This window comes from Syngnathus leptorhynchus, chromosome 10 (assembly GCF_054491065.1).
Source record: "Syngnathus leptorhynchus isolate UIUO chromosome 10, UIUO_Slep, whole genome shotgun sequence".
NCBI classification, from domain to species: Eukaryota; Metazoa; Chordata; class Actinopteri; order Syngnathiformes; family Syngnathidae; genus Syngnathus; species Syngnathus leptorhynchus.
This window is the reverse complement of record NC_141204.1, coordinates 6950821-6963208: the sequence shown is the minus strand read 5'-3', so window position 1 is coordinate 6963208 and position 12388 is coordinate 6950821. Positions and strand designations below refer to the sequence as shown.

General features: G+C 41.4%; 1 protein-coding gene across 17 annotated transcripts in view; it reads right to left on the bottom strand.

The window, feature by feature from the left end:
- Positions 1–978: 978 nt before the first annotated feature.
- dst (dystonin) overlaps positions 979–12388 on the bottom strand; it is a 76243-nt gene continuing 64833 nt past the window's right edge. For 6 of the 17 annotated variants that reach the window (XM_085922612.1, XM_085922623.1, XM_085922620.1 and 3 more), the window contains 20 exons: positions 11765–11920; positions 11431–11637; positions 11165–11284; positions 10474–10643; positions 10071–10230; positions 9629–9952; positions 9361–9504; positions 9103–9291; positions 8736–8865; positions 8383–8546; positions 8086–8248; positions 7845–7999; positions 7415–7489; positions 7251–7268; positions 5140–5257; positions 4348–4461; positions 2885–3075; positions 2571–2681; positions 2053–2179; positions 979–1905 (listed from right to left, as the gene is read on the bottom strand). In XM_085922612.1, the coding sequence (XP_085778738.1) occupies positions 1649–1905; positions 2053–2179; positions 2571–2681; positions 2885–3075; positions 4348–4461; positions 5140–5257; positions 7251–7268; positions 7415–7489; positions 7845–7999; positions 8086–8248; positions 8383–8546; positions 8736–8865; positions 9103–9291; positions 9361–9504; positions 9629–9952; positions 10071–10230; positions 10474–10643; positions 11165–11284; positions 11431–11637; positions 11765–11920 (3093 nt within the window). In that variant the 3' untranslated portion in view covers positions 979–1648. Of the gene's footprint in view, positions 1906–2052; positions 2180–2570; positions 2682–2884; positions 3076–4347; positions 4462–5139; positions 5258–6288; positions 6406–7250; positions 7269–7414; positions 7490–7844; positions 8000–8085; positions 8249–8382; positions 8547–8735; positions 8866–9102; positions 9292–9360; positions 9505–9628; positions 9953–10070; positions 10231–10473; positions 10644–11164; positions 11285–11430; positions 11638–11764; positions 11921–12388 lie in introns of all 17 variants that reach the window. The other 11 variants (XM_085922626.1, XM_085922624.1, XM_085922618.1 and 8 more) reach the window with 8 other exon arrangements.

Sequence of the window (12388 nt, the reverse complement as noted above, 5' to 3'; positions counted from 1 at the left end):
GGTAATTAATCATGTATTGACTCACATATTCCTCCAGGTGAAGATTGCTTGGGCTTGTGCGGATGGATCTATTCCAAGTCAGGCTGTGCGGTGATGTCCCGCTCTAAAGTGCCATCGTGGGCCACACTTTGAGCTCAACAGGAGGACCAGTCAAAGTGGCAGCTCTGGAGCTCAGGCCAGCGTGACCCCTGAGCTCCGCTCTACCTTTGGTACCGACGGGATCAGCCATCTCTCATAGGTCAGTTCGGCATCTAGTCACTAGACGCAAGCAGACGCATGTCCTCTCATGCAAGCTTGACAGTATTGTAGAATTTATCTGATATAAAAGGTCAATGCAATGCTTAAAGATGACTGTCTTTGTTTATAGCTTACATCTTGTTTTTGGTACTTTTAGTATGGAAAAAAAAAAAAAAAGACAAACTATATATTGTTGCTTTTAGAAAGGAGTTCACTGGGTCCAGCATCGGCACAAGCTTGATGGGAGAAAGATGTAGTATGTCACAGCCAAACACAAGACGCTCTGCAAACATTCCACCTGGAGACCAAAACTTCAGTCTTCAAAGCTACTCAGCAGGTTACTTAGTAATATGAACACAAAAATATGAACAAAACAAATATGAACAAATGCAACAATTTTAAATTTAACAGTTGGTTAAAGATGCTTGTTGAGTTCAAGATGTTAAATTGAGGGCAAACCTTTAACCTTCACTTTGCTTTGAATTTGTAGTCATTTACTGGCACTGCCAACCAGTCTTACAGCATTGACATCTCCAGCTGTCAATGGGAGTGAGTGTTTAGGAAGTAAAAAATAAATGGGAAAAAAAAAGACATTTTAAAATATTAAATAATCCTCATGAAATACTTTCAAACAGTTGAGGTAAAAAAAAAAAAAAAGTACATTTACAAGCAATCAAATGCTGGGTGAGTATATACTGTCTTCAAAGTAACATGAATGAGTACTCAATGGTCAGCCAATGGTCTTCTTGTAGCTTTGTGCAAGCAGATTTATTACAAAGTAATAGTTACAGTAACAACTGAAATGAAGCAATGTGCCTACACAGAGAATGTCAGCGTGAAGGGGCTCACATGTTGCTGCAAAGTCGTCTGCAAACAGACGACTTGTGGCTGCAGGCTTTCTGCTACTTGGAGTGTTGTTAAAGGTTTCCGCAGTGCTTACCATAGTTATATTGCATTGCCCAAGTACTGTAGATTGTTAGCACTTAAATAAATATTCGCGGCCACACGCACACACACACACGCACACACACACACACGCACACACACACACACACACACAAACACACACACGGTGGTGTGATGCTACTCCAAAGTCCAGAGCACATATATGACAAAAGTACATTCAGTAACTTCTCTCAAGTGCCATTTTCGGCAGACCATCAAATTTTGACAGGATCAATCAAATAATATCATTATTTTTTTAAAAATTGACATTTTCACCAAAAAGTAAAATACATTAAAAACAAATACACAAGGCCATTGACATTCCATTCACGCATACTACTCAATCATATCGCCTCTCCAAAGGAATATTTTACAACTCAGCATCAGTTTAAATAACACTCAGCACATTTGGAGTCTTAAATTATGTAATTCCAGTGTTTGTGGCCTTTGTTCTTGAAGCCACTGACTATCGCTTGGATCCCTTGGCAAGTTTGCTCGTGGGAGTGCTTCTTCTCTGAGGTGTAGGGATCTTAGAGGGCTTCCCTCCTTGTTGGCGGGAAACGGAACGCGGAGTCGTCCGCGCGCCGTCCCCAACCGTCTCCGATGCATCCGAGCAAACCGACTGGATGTCCGAGATGTCGAAGTCTGAGGCGTCGCTGCCTCTGCGACTGCTCCCTCTGCTTCCTGCTTTGCTTCCAGGTCGGCTCGAGTTTTTCCTCGAGTCTACAAGGGTACATCCAGTTAATTAGCTCTTTCATCAATATGGTCAAACACACCAGCCCAATCTGTTGCCAAATGGCCCAGGTGTACTGAGGCGAAACTATTTATTTGCATTTTGAGTGTAATATTACAACTAATCAGTCTACTCACCGCCGAAAGCCTGACCCCGAGCTTTGAGCACGGCAGCGTTGATTAGTGTTCCCTCGTCGCTTGACTGAAATCCTTTTCCCGACAAATAGCCCGGAAGGCGCAACTTGCTGCCTTGAACTGGCGTTGTCTGCAAATTATAACAAATATTTACATCCAGTTAGTTACTACTATTATTGTTCATCTTCACTCCCGACAATTTACATCAATAGTTAGTTGGAACCTTAAGGGAAGAAAAATAAGTATTAGAGCAGAAACCATGTTGTTAGTGTGTTGTTGGTTTGAACGGGAATAGTTAATAGAAAGTCACTCATGCACAAGTGAACCTGTGTGGAACTCAGTGCCGTGCTGGAAGCAACAAAACCGTTAGTAGTTAAAGACCTAATTGGAATCCGTATTTACATATTTTGGAATAAATGTTTGGAATATTTAGATGATAGAAACATATTTAGAGTAAGCAGAAGATTCCAGTTAGGTTAAATCAGGGAGCTCTGCACGTCACATACAGTATGTGGCAATACCTCTGAGGATGAACCTGGGCTCCCGAAGGAGTCGGATGATTTAATTGGAGTGGAGGGTTTGCTGTTTGTAAGCCAAGGCTTATCATAATTGCGGCTTATGTGTTGGCACGTCTGGGGAACAATGGCAAATTAACAACACAAAGAAACACGGAATGACAAATCAAATTCGACAAGACATGAGAAAGGAGAGAAGAATGAGAAAAAAAAAACTGTGGAATAAACTAGAGATGATCGTCATGATGCGGAAAACATATACAGATATGGATGATGACCATGGCGAGGCAACACAACTGCCGACCTCGCACCACACACACCTTAGGAGTGCTGTTTACTGGCGGATTGGACGGGATGACACAGCTTTGGCTGGATATGGATCTGTTGGGCGACGCCGCCCTCGACGAGGGCCGTGAGCGACGGCCTCGGTAGCGGAAGCTGGCCATCACCTGCGTGGTGCCCTCGGGGACAATGAACTTCTCTCGTAGTTCCATGTTGGTCCTGCCTTTAGCTAAAAAAAAACAAGAGACAGAGGACACTTCAAATGAGCACGTTTAGATGGCTCTGCATTCATATGGAAATGATGATGGTGGTGGTGATCTCACGTGGCAAATATTTGATGATGACAATAAACGTGAATGGCTGGAAACCAACAACAGCAAATGTCATGCGCATGTTGCACATCTCCACTGCGCTGTGGCTTTCTTAACACAAGAAGCTTGTGCATTTGACCCAACACATTCAGATACAACCACGGGACACTAAATTAAGCACACCAAAACAATGTTTTGAAATTCCACATATTCCGGACACCTTGCTATCAAGATTGTGCCAATCATATTTAACTATATTTATCATTTGTGTGTTCAGTAATCAAAACATTAGAAATGCGTCTTGGTATGCAGTCGCACAATTCAATGGTGTCTTCTTTTAGTCATCAATTTATTATTTTATGTTCATTTTTAAAACATTGTCTTACTTTACAAAGCATTTCTGTTTGGGCAATTAGGCTAATTTGGTCTCTATCCAAGTGCATCACAAATTTGATTGTTGTGGAAAACTACAGTATACAAAGTAAAAAATATCTAACTCAATTTTTTTTCAAGAGATCGCAGACAATAAAATCATCTGGAATTAGGTACATTTTTAGTCTACTTAAATGTATCTGAAGCCAAATGGTTTTATTTTGTACAACCATTTTTTTCAGTGTACGTAGGCTACATGACATATTTCATGATTTATAGATCACAGCCAATAAAAACACTAATTCAACACCTCAAGAAGTTTTAAAGACAGAATTATTGATGCATCTTTGTAGTGGTGTACCTAATATTGTGGCCGGTGAATATATGCACAAATGTGTCCAAATATTCCCTCAAAAAAAATAATCTTGCACAAGTATTGGTAAAACAAACTTGTGAGTTGCATGCAGTGTCACCTACCTATTGAGTCAGTCAGCAAACAGTGTCTTTTTTTTCAAGGGTTATTCTTTTTTTCTTTACACTCATGAAAAAAAGTAACTGTCATTCACTCTTCACATTACTTATTTCCCATTTGTCTGAGTGAAGTAAAACGTGAAAGCTGCAAGAGGACTGCTCGCTTGCATGCCCATGAGGAGAAAAAGATGCCCCAGCAGATGATGTGACCACACAAGACAACAACATGCATCAACACCAATGTGAGTGAGGGCTGAGTTTCACACCACAGTACAGTACAATCGAGCCGCGCACACCCACGGGCCCCAACACAAGTAGCACACACTGGGATGTGCGGACAGACATACCACTGGTGGGTTCATGAAGCAGGGAGAGAAAGTGTGAGATTTGCCAACCTATAGGAGACTGAGTTATCGAGGAGTTTGATTCTGAGCGCAACATTTTGCTCCCATGGTGATGAACTAGAAGAAATGATGAAGGGTGTTGAGCAGGAGGGCAGAAAGAACAAAAGCACATAAGGCGTTTGCATACTCATTAGCAGGTATACATGTTTGATACCACTTTTCTTTTCAGACTACCAGTATGAGTATTCACTAATACCAAGTACTGATATCGCTACTGCTTATAAAATACAAAATTTAATAAAACACAATGACAGAAAACTTGTAAACAAAGACCTTCCTGATGCAGATGTTTTGCATGTGTCAAACTGCTGCAGTATAGCTCCACGTACTTACTCAATGTTTCTGTTTTTTTTGCCTTAAGTATCGGTGGTTGATATCGGCAGTCTTTGCAAGATATCTAAAATAGCCACTAGTATCGGCCTAAATTAATATCTAGATTGGATAGGACAAGTCTACCCACGCATGTTCAAATGGGATTTATCTGTTGTAACGAGACCGAGTTCAATCCTGTTTGATTCAATGGAAAAATTGATAGCTTTGGGCTAACACTAAACTAAATTCCATTACACCTTAATCTAGGCTCCAGTTCCAGCAGAAGAAAAATCTCCCAAGCATCATGCTGCCACCACCACATTTCATTGTATAGTCGTTTGATAATGTTGCTTTCTTTGAAAATGAATACCTTTTATTACATGTACAATTGAACAGGTAAGTCGGGTGTGCTTTGAAACTCACCTCGACAGGGGTCGTTCTTCACCAGGAACTCATCCAGCGCCATCCAGCCTCCACCCACTCGCACCATTACAGTGCTGCGCAAGATACGCACCAGGCGAAGCTGCTGAGAGTCTCCAAACTACAGAGAGCAGGCAGATTGAGGGAAGGAATTTAAAAAGAAAAAGAAAACAAAGAAGGCATATGTGAATAAGCAAACTTGAACACTACAGCTTTCAACCTGTGCAACACTGGAAACTAGATTGAGCTTGAAATAGAGCTCACTTTTTTGGGTGGGAATATGAGAGCCATGCAAAACTTTGGAATCAATAATTAATTGTTTGAATCAGAGCTTGTTCTCTTGTGTGTTGCAAAGATTATACACAAACAAAACAGACGCACCAACATTTATTTTTCATTCTCAAAGACAGTCAAGGTCAGTCCAACTGCTTTTATTTCCCTTAGAATGTAATTGCTTAGGCCCAATATTGTTGTTGTCACATTACATTTCCATTATCATGATGCCAATATTTGTATCATGTCACATTTTAAAATTATGATTTGTTTACTGCTTGATAGCGTTATGTTAAGGTGTGAAAGATACTGGTTTACACCACAGGAGAGCACTGTTGCGCTAAATTTGTCCTACATCTACTAAAGCCCTCTGTTCAAAATTTCCAATAAGCCCGATATGCTCATAGTTGACCAGTGGAAGAAGCACTTGGATATTTGACCTTGAGCGTTTAGCACGTGATTAACGCAAGACGGCCACATGCTTTCTGTCCAGATCAGGATCAGATGGATGCACAAACTCCAGCGCCTCCAGCACACACTCCATTAGTACAATCCAAGATGCATTGACAATGATGCAGAACCAAGGCAGCTTGCGCCGGACGACACACATGAGAAATGGTTCAAACTATCTCTAATGTCTAAATCCATCACAGTGGGACACTCAGACATGAGCAAACACTGATGACCCTGCAGCGAGTGCCTGACAACTAACATATTTTATCTCATTACGAACAGAATCTTGCAATCGGTATGATTCTCAGAATGATTGAACGTCACTGGTGATTTTAGTGATCAGATACATTAACGGTGATGGAGATTGAGTAATGAATCTGGAGAGAAAAAAAGGCACAAGAAACACTTGGAAGAATAACCATTTACCAGGATACAGCTTTCCAAAACTGCAACGTGCAGGTGAGGGCTTAGATTTTGATTTTCCCTGTTTGCTATTGTCTCATCGCCGACTACGGAGTCATGTAAGCAGTGAACCAGACCAAACTGTCAAAAGAATTAATTCAATTCATTGTTTGGTGAGATAGCAACAAATAACAACACTAGCCCAATACCCATCTCAAATACACCTCCCCTCAATAACCCAACAATGTGACCCATGGTTGTCATGAATTTTACATTTGGACATGCATTTGTTTTGCTTTTACGAAAGAACGGCCAAATTAAATTAAAAATAAAACAACGAATTCAAAAAGCATCAGCCAGCGTTGAGGTAAGACATTCTCATGAAAGTGAAGCGCCCATAGCAAGCAAACACTTCAATTCTCCTAAGTGGCCAGCAAATGAATAATCGATAGAAATGTGGACTGAAATGGCATTTAGCACAAGAAACTGAAACTCAAAAGTGGTCAACCGGTATGCTACTTTCAAGCAATTGTTTCGTATGAACCCTCCTTGTTATAATGTGGGTCAGTTAACAAAATTGTCGAAGGTTGTGATTTTGGTATGAAACTTAGAACCATTTATAAATGCACAATGTAATTATTTGTTTCACAAACAATAATTACAATTTCAGTTCACAATTTAGACACAATTATTTTAGCTCCTGATACTTTTGATAGTAATTAAACATGGCCAGAACCTATTTCAACTTGCAACGTTATTGTTGGTTCTGAGAAACACCATGGTTCATATATTAAATTTATTAAATGTTTTGGCATCTCATTTTTGTAAACTAAATACACAAGCCACAGTTCTTTTTCCTACTTCTGAGTTCCAGTTTGCAACCATCAGCCAGGGAACAGAGCAGAGTGTTAATTGAAAAGCAAACACGGGGCATGAAAAGGCCATTTCTTAAAAGCATAGAAAATAAAAACAACATCAATAGGTACCTGGTTTCCAAGGTAAAACTGGCGGTGTAAAGAACAATAAGAAAAAAACATGCCTGTTAGCGTTCAACATTACAATTTGGCTTCACAATCCTACCTTCTGCAAGTTCAAATATACCAACAATATAATGATCCCTATGTCTTTCATCAGTTTATATTCTGCTCACCCTGTACTTGTTGGCACCAATTTGCTCCACTTGAAACCGTTTTGGACATTTGCATTTGGCAACTTGGCGGGTCACCTACAAACAAAAAAACAAAAAAAACAAAAATAAACCATGAAATCATTCAAGTGTGGTTTTATACGGTGAGATTTTTTTTTTCAATTGGAAGCAAGCAGTCCAACAGATGGTGCTATGGTGAATAAAAGTGACATTTCATTTTGCTTGCCCATGAATCCTCTCTCTGCTCTGCTATCCTCATTAAATTTATCTCATAATCCTTAAAATTCTATTCTTGAAGACACACTGAATTGAATCGTTAGCATTACAAATGTTTTTTTTCTACCTAACAACAAATAAAATCCCCCAAATTTTATTTTTGAACAGATCACAAACTAACTGCTCTCTGTGCATATCAATAATGAATTGTTGGTACCTCATCTTCAATCTTGTCAGCATCTGTCAAAGGTTTGTAGGCGTCCTTGTTGGGATGAAGAGCAGCAACAAACTCATAGTAGTCGATGTAGCCGTCACCGTCCCGGTCAAATATGTCTGCCACAGCACTCATCTCCAGTCGACTTGTGGGGAATTCTGAGGGGACATCACAAAATATGTAAGCAACAGAATTCTGTTTCATGCTAATGACAAGAAGAAGAATAATTAACTTGATGACTTACTGGAGGACAGGATGCCCTCGATGAACTCCTGCCTCGTGACCTTTCCATCCTGATCTTTGTCAATGCGGCGGAAGAAGTCCATGACGCGAGACTTTTTGTGGTTCATCCAGCGCATGTAGCGTTTCCGCCACACGTCAAAGTCAAAGTTGGCAAACTCTTTCAACTGGATAGAAAGAGCAATTACAATATGTGACTAAATGACACATTTAAATCAAATTATTGTCCTTCTACTTGTGGGGAAACAACTCAAACACTTGATCCAAGCCATTCTAAAATTAGACCGCGAACAGGTATTACCTCCTCCAATCTATCCAAAGCGTCGTTTAGTTTCCTCCTCCTGTCTAGAGCCAGCAGCCACACGTGCTGCCATTTACTGACCAGCAGGTTGACACGCGGATTCTTGGTTTCGATGGATGCTTGTGTCGCTGACGCATACATGGTTTGAGTGGGAGAACGTTTTCCTGGAAGCGCAAAACAAAAACCTTCAGAAGTGGATGGGAAGTGTTTTGGAGCTATATGATAAATCGGTGATGACATCACTCCAGGTGCCAAAGTGAACACGATGCGGATGTTGAGTCACCCTACAGTGACTCATCACTTGCCAGATGGCACAAGTTGTGCTTTGGAAGGTTTAAATCTGTGATGCATACTTCCAGCTCTTCCTTTGTCCAGCACGGGGATCTGAGAGTGGATCTGAGGCTCCAGAGCAGCTTTCCTTTTGTGTGTTTTTGTGATTTTGTCAACATCTGGTTGCTTCCTGGTCATTTCCTCCATAAATGTCTGCAGGATGAAGCAATAAGAATGTATCTAGTTACGCCCGCTGAGTGTCAGGTACAAGTTAGGCATTGTTACCGACTCGTTACAAGGATACACACAAAAAGTGAAACACTATCCATAGAAATTTATGGAAGGCTTTTAAAGTTACTATTGCATGAATGGATCAGTCCAACAATTCCCATACAGGCCTGATTTGATCTATACATGATTGAAAAACCTGAATGAAAACAATTCCCTTACCTGGTGTTCTGCGATGAGACTTTTGACCTCCTGGATCTCCTGCGGTAGGACTTCCTTGTCTTTGTCACTCAAATTTGACTCAGCCCATTGGAGCCAAGTCAATAGGTTCTCCAGCAAGTCTTGAGTGGCTAAGAACTCACTGAGAGCTGCAGCTAGTCGCTGCTGGTGCTGCCTGGCCCACGCTTGCACCTACACGAGAAACGTGACAACAGCTCTATGTGTGGAATAAACCACAAAAAACGAAGGAGGAGCATTTACCTCTTCAAACCGGGCTTTAATGATTGTGTTCCAGTGTTTGATGGTTGTGATGGAGTCGGGATGGCAGATGCTCAGAATAGCCTCACCCAGACTGATGGCTTTATTCAGAGCAACACGTTTTTCTTCCAGTTTCTTCATGAAGTCCTTTAAAGAGGACAGAAGTCCATTAATAAGATTGAGAACCACAAACATTTCAACAGCCAAACACAATCAAATGAGTAAGTATAAAGTGAACAATAAAAAAAAATGGAATATCAGCACAGCTTGCCTTGTGCTGATCAATAAGTGCACGGAGAGCCTCTTCATCGTCGGGCAGGCTGCCATGGAAACGCAAACTCTGCTCGGCCTCGGCCAGCCACTCTAGCAGGATGTGAACCGTGGAGTGAAACTCCTCAGCCTGGCACAGGGCCTGCTCCAGACGCGTCTGCTTGGACACCGAAAGATTGCACACCGTCTCCCAGCGAGTGCTCAAGTCCTGCATTTGAACTTTGACCCACGAGGTGTCATCGTGACTGCTGTCAATCAGCTCCCTGGCCGAGCGTTTGAGGGCCTGGACGCTGACCGTCTTCTTTCCCAGTTCCTTCTGAAAAACCTGCAGCGCATTAAAAGTGAAGGACATGATCAAACGTTGACATCATTTGTTTTCTATTGTGATACGATAAAATAACTATGAAATGTGATTTATTTTTTGAGAAGGCAGAAGTTTGGACCTTGTGATTGTCTATCAGGTTTAAAATCAGGTCAATGTCTCCGTGAACTGGCTGGTCTTCAGCCATCTGAGGCTCCACTTTGTACAGCCAATCGATGAGAGCCTGCAGAGCGTCTTTGAATTGGCCGGAGAACAGCAATGCCTCCTCCAGCTTGTTTTGCCTGCGCAAACATGCACAAATCATCAACAAATTACCAAGCTATGCAAGAAATCTGACCCTATACTGAAAAGCGGGATAATTAGAAATGCATTGATATAATCAACAACATGTTTTTTTGTTTTTTTTTTAAGCAGAAGAAAAACACTCAAACAAAGAACTCAACAAACAAGAGATAATTTTTTTTGCTGATTTTGAGATGTCCAAAATCTGTTCTAAATAAAACCTGATCTGTGTGTGACTTTACCTCTCTATGGACTTTCCACAAACAGTGTCCCATTTGTCCCTCAGTTCACTCAGCATGTCATCCAGTTTCTGATTATCATCCTGAAGCGAAGTCTTGTCCTTGAGGGCTCGTCCAGTTCTCGAGGTGGTATCATACACCGAGTGCTTACTGCCCAAAGCCTTCTGGAACTCCTGTTTGAAAGAAAACCATACATATGACACCGGTCTGGGATCACAACAGCATAATTCACTCGATTTATTTGGCAGTTTTTACGTGAGCCTTCCTAATCCTACCTCTGAGTGCATCTCAGTATTTTAAACTTTGCATGTGTGCATTTTGATTAGAAACATAGCCTCCTGTATGGGAAACCAAAATGGGTCAAAACTCAAGAGCCACACAGCTCCAAAGAGATTAAAAGTATCCCAAAGCACAGCCACCCCAAATACATTTGCTCTATCCCAGTATTATGACAGGATTAACACAGTCTGCCCGTGCACCACTGCAGAGAGGGGGATTATGTGGCCTGTGATAGAATCAGAAGCGTCACTAATGTATGCATTATAGTGTAATTCATCGCAATAGGCTTTACTGAAAACGTTCCCAGCCCTCATTCTTTCTGAGTTCAGATGGTTAAATATCCATTTTTGTTGTTGTCCACATGACATCATTTAATGAGGTGCCGACATGTTTGCCGAGGTCAAATTGTGCTCACCTTGTGTTGCGAAAGCTGCTTCTTGATTTTGTCTGGCTCATTGGCAATTTCCACTTCAGAGTCTAGCGTCTTCTCACAGTCATCCAACCATTCGATTAGTTTACTCCAGTTTTCATGGAACTGAGGACAAGTGAGATGAATGTAGTTTTCACTGTTTAGTATCACCAAAATTCTGTGAGATTTTGTTTAGATCATAATAATGGGTTTCTTTAGAATAAGAAATACGTTAAAATAAGGGAATATGTGTGCTTTCAGTCGGCAAATACCTGTTTCGCTCTTTTCCTGGCATCGTCCAAAACACGACCGCGTTCCACAGATCGCTGCACTAGCTTCTCCCAGCGACCTTGCACACTCAGGAGCAGGTTCTTGATCAGAACCACGTCCTGCTTCTGGCTGAAGTACTTTAACTGCGTGCCTGTCTTGTCCAGCTCGATGATGTCATCTCTGTGAGAGTTGACCTCTGTCACGAACACCTGCAGACGAGAGAGGAGTGTCAGTTTTAAGTTGAATGACAATCTGGGAGAGAAACGCGGGCATTTTACGTTAAGGTCCAAATAATAACAAATATGCATTGGAGGTTTTGTAACTTTTCTCTCTTACCTTATGCTCATCAATCTGAAACAGGCTGGTTTCCAGAATCAGAGAGGCGGGGGACACCATGTTCAGCGTCTGCTCTGCTTGGGTCAGCCAGTTGATGAAGTCTTGCAGAGAGTTGTGGAAATCTGTGGCCAGAGTCAAGGCCTCCTCCAGTTTGACCTATGGACATAAAACAAAGTCATGGTCCATCCTTTATTAAACACAGATGCAGTATCAAAGAATTTTCAATCATGAATCACAACGCAAACTGTTGCTGGAAGATAAAGTGGCTCATAACAAACATGAGCTCTAACCGAATGAGGAAGTTCATATCGCCGTAAAAGCCGATAATGAAGCAGATTCGGACTAATGGATTTTTAATCGAATGAGGGAGAAACATCCGATGGGCAGCATATGTCACACGGTCATTCTAATGATGTCAGCGAGCTGATGTTTCATGCTGTGTCTCCCCCATATGTCAGTGGGAGCGCTAAAAGTGAACTCAAGAGTTGTCAGTTCTTTATTCTATTATCGGAACACTTTGTTTGGCTGCAGAAGGCTCTGTGATTCTGGGAACGGGACCAAAGTAAAGAGGAAGCCGACTGTTCAGTGAGAGCCCAGGCCATATTTGTAGTGAGAGACTCACTT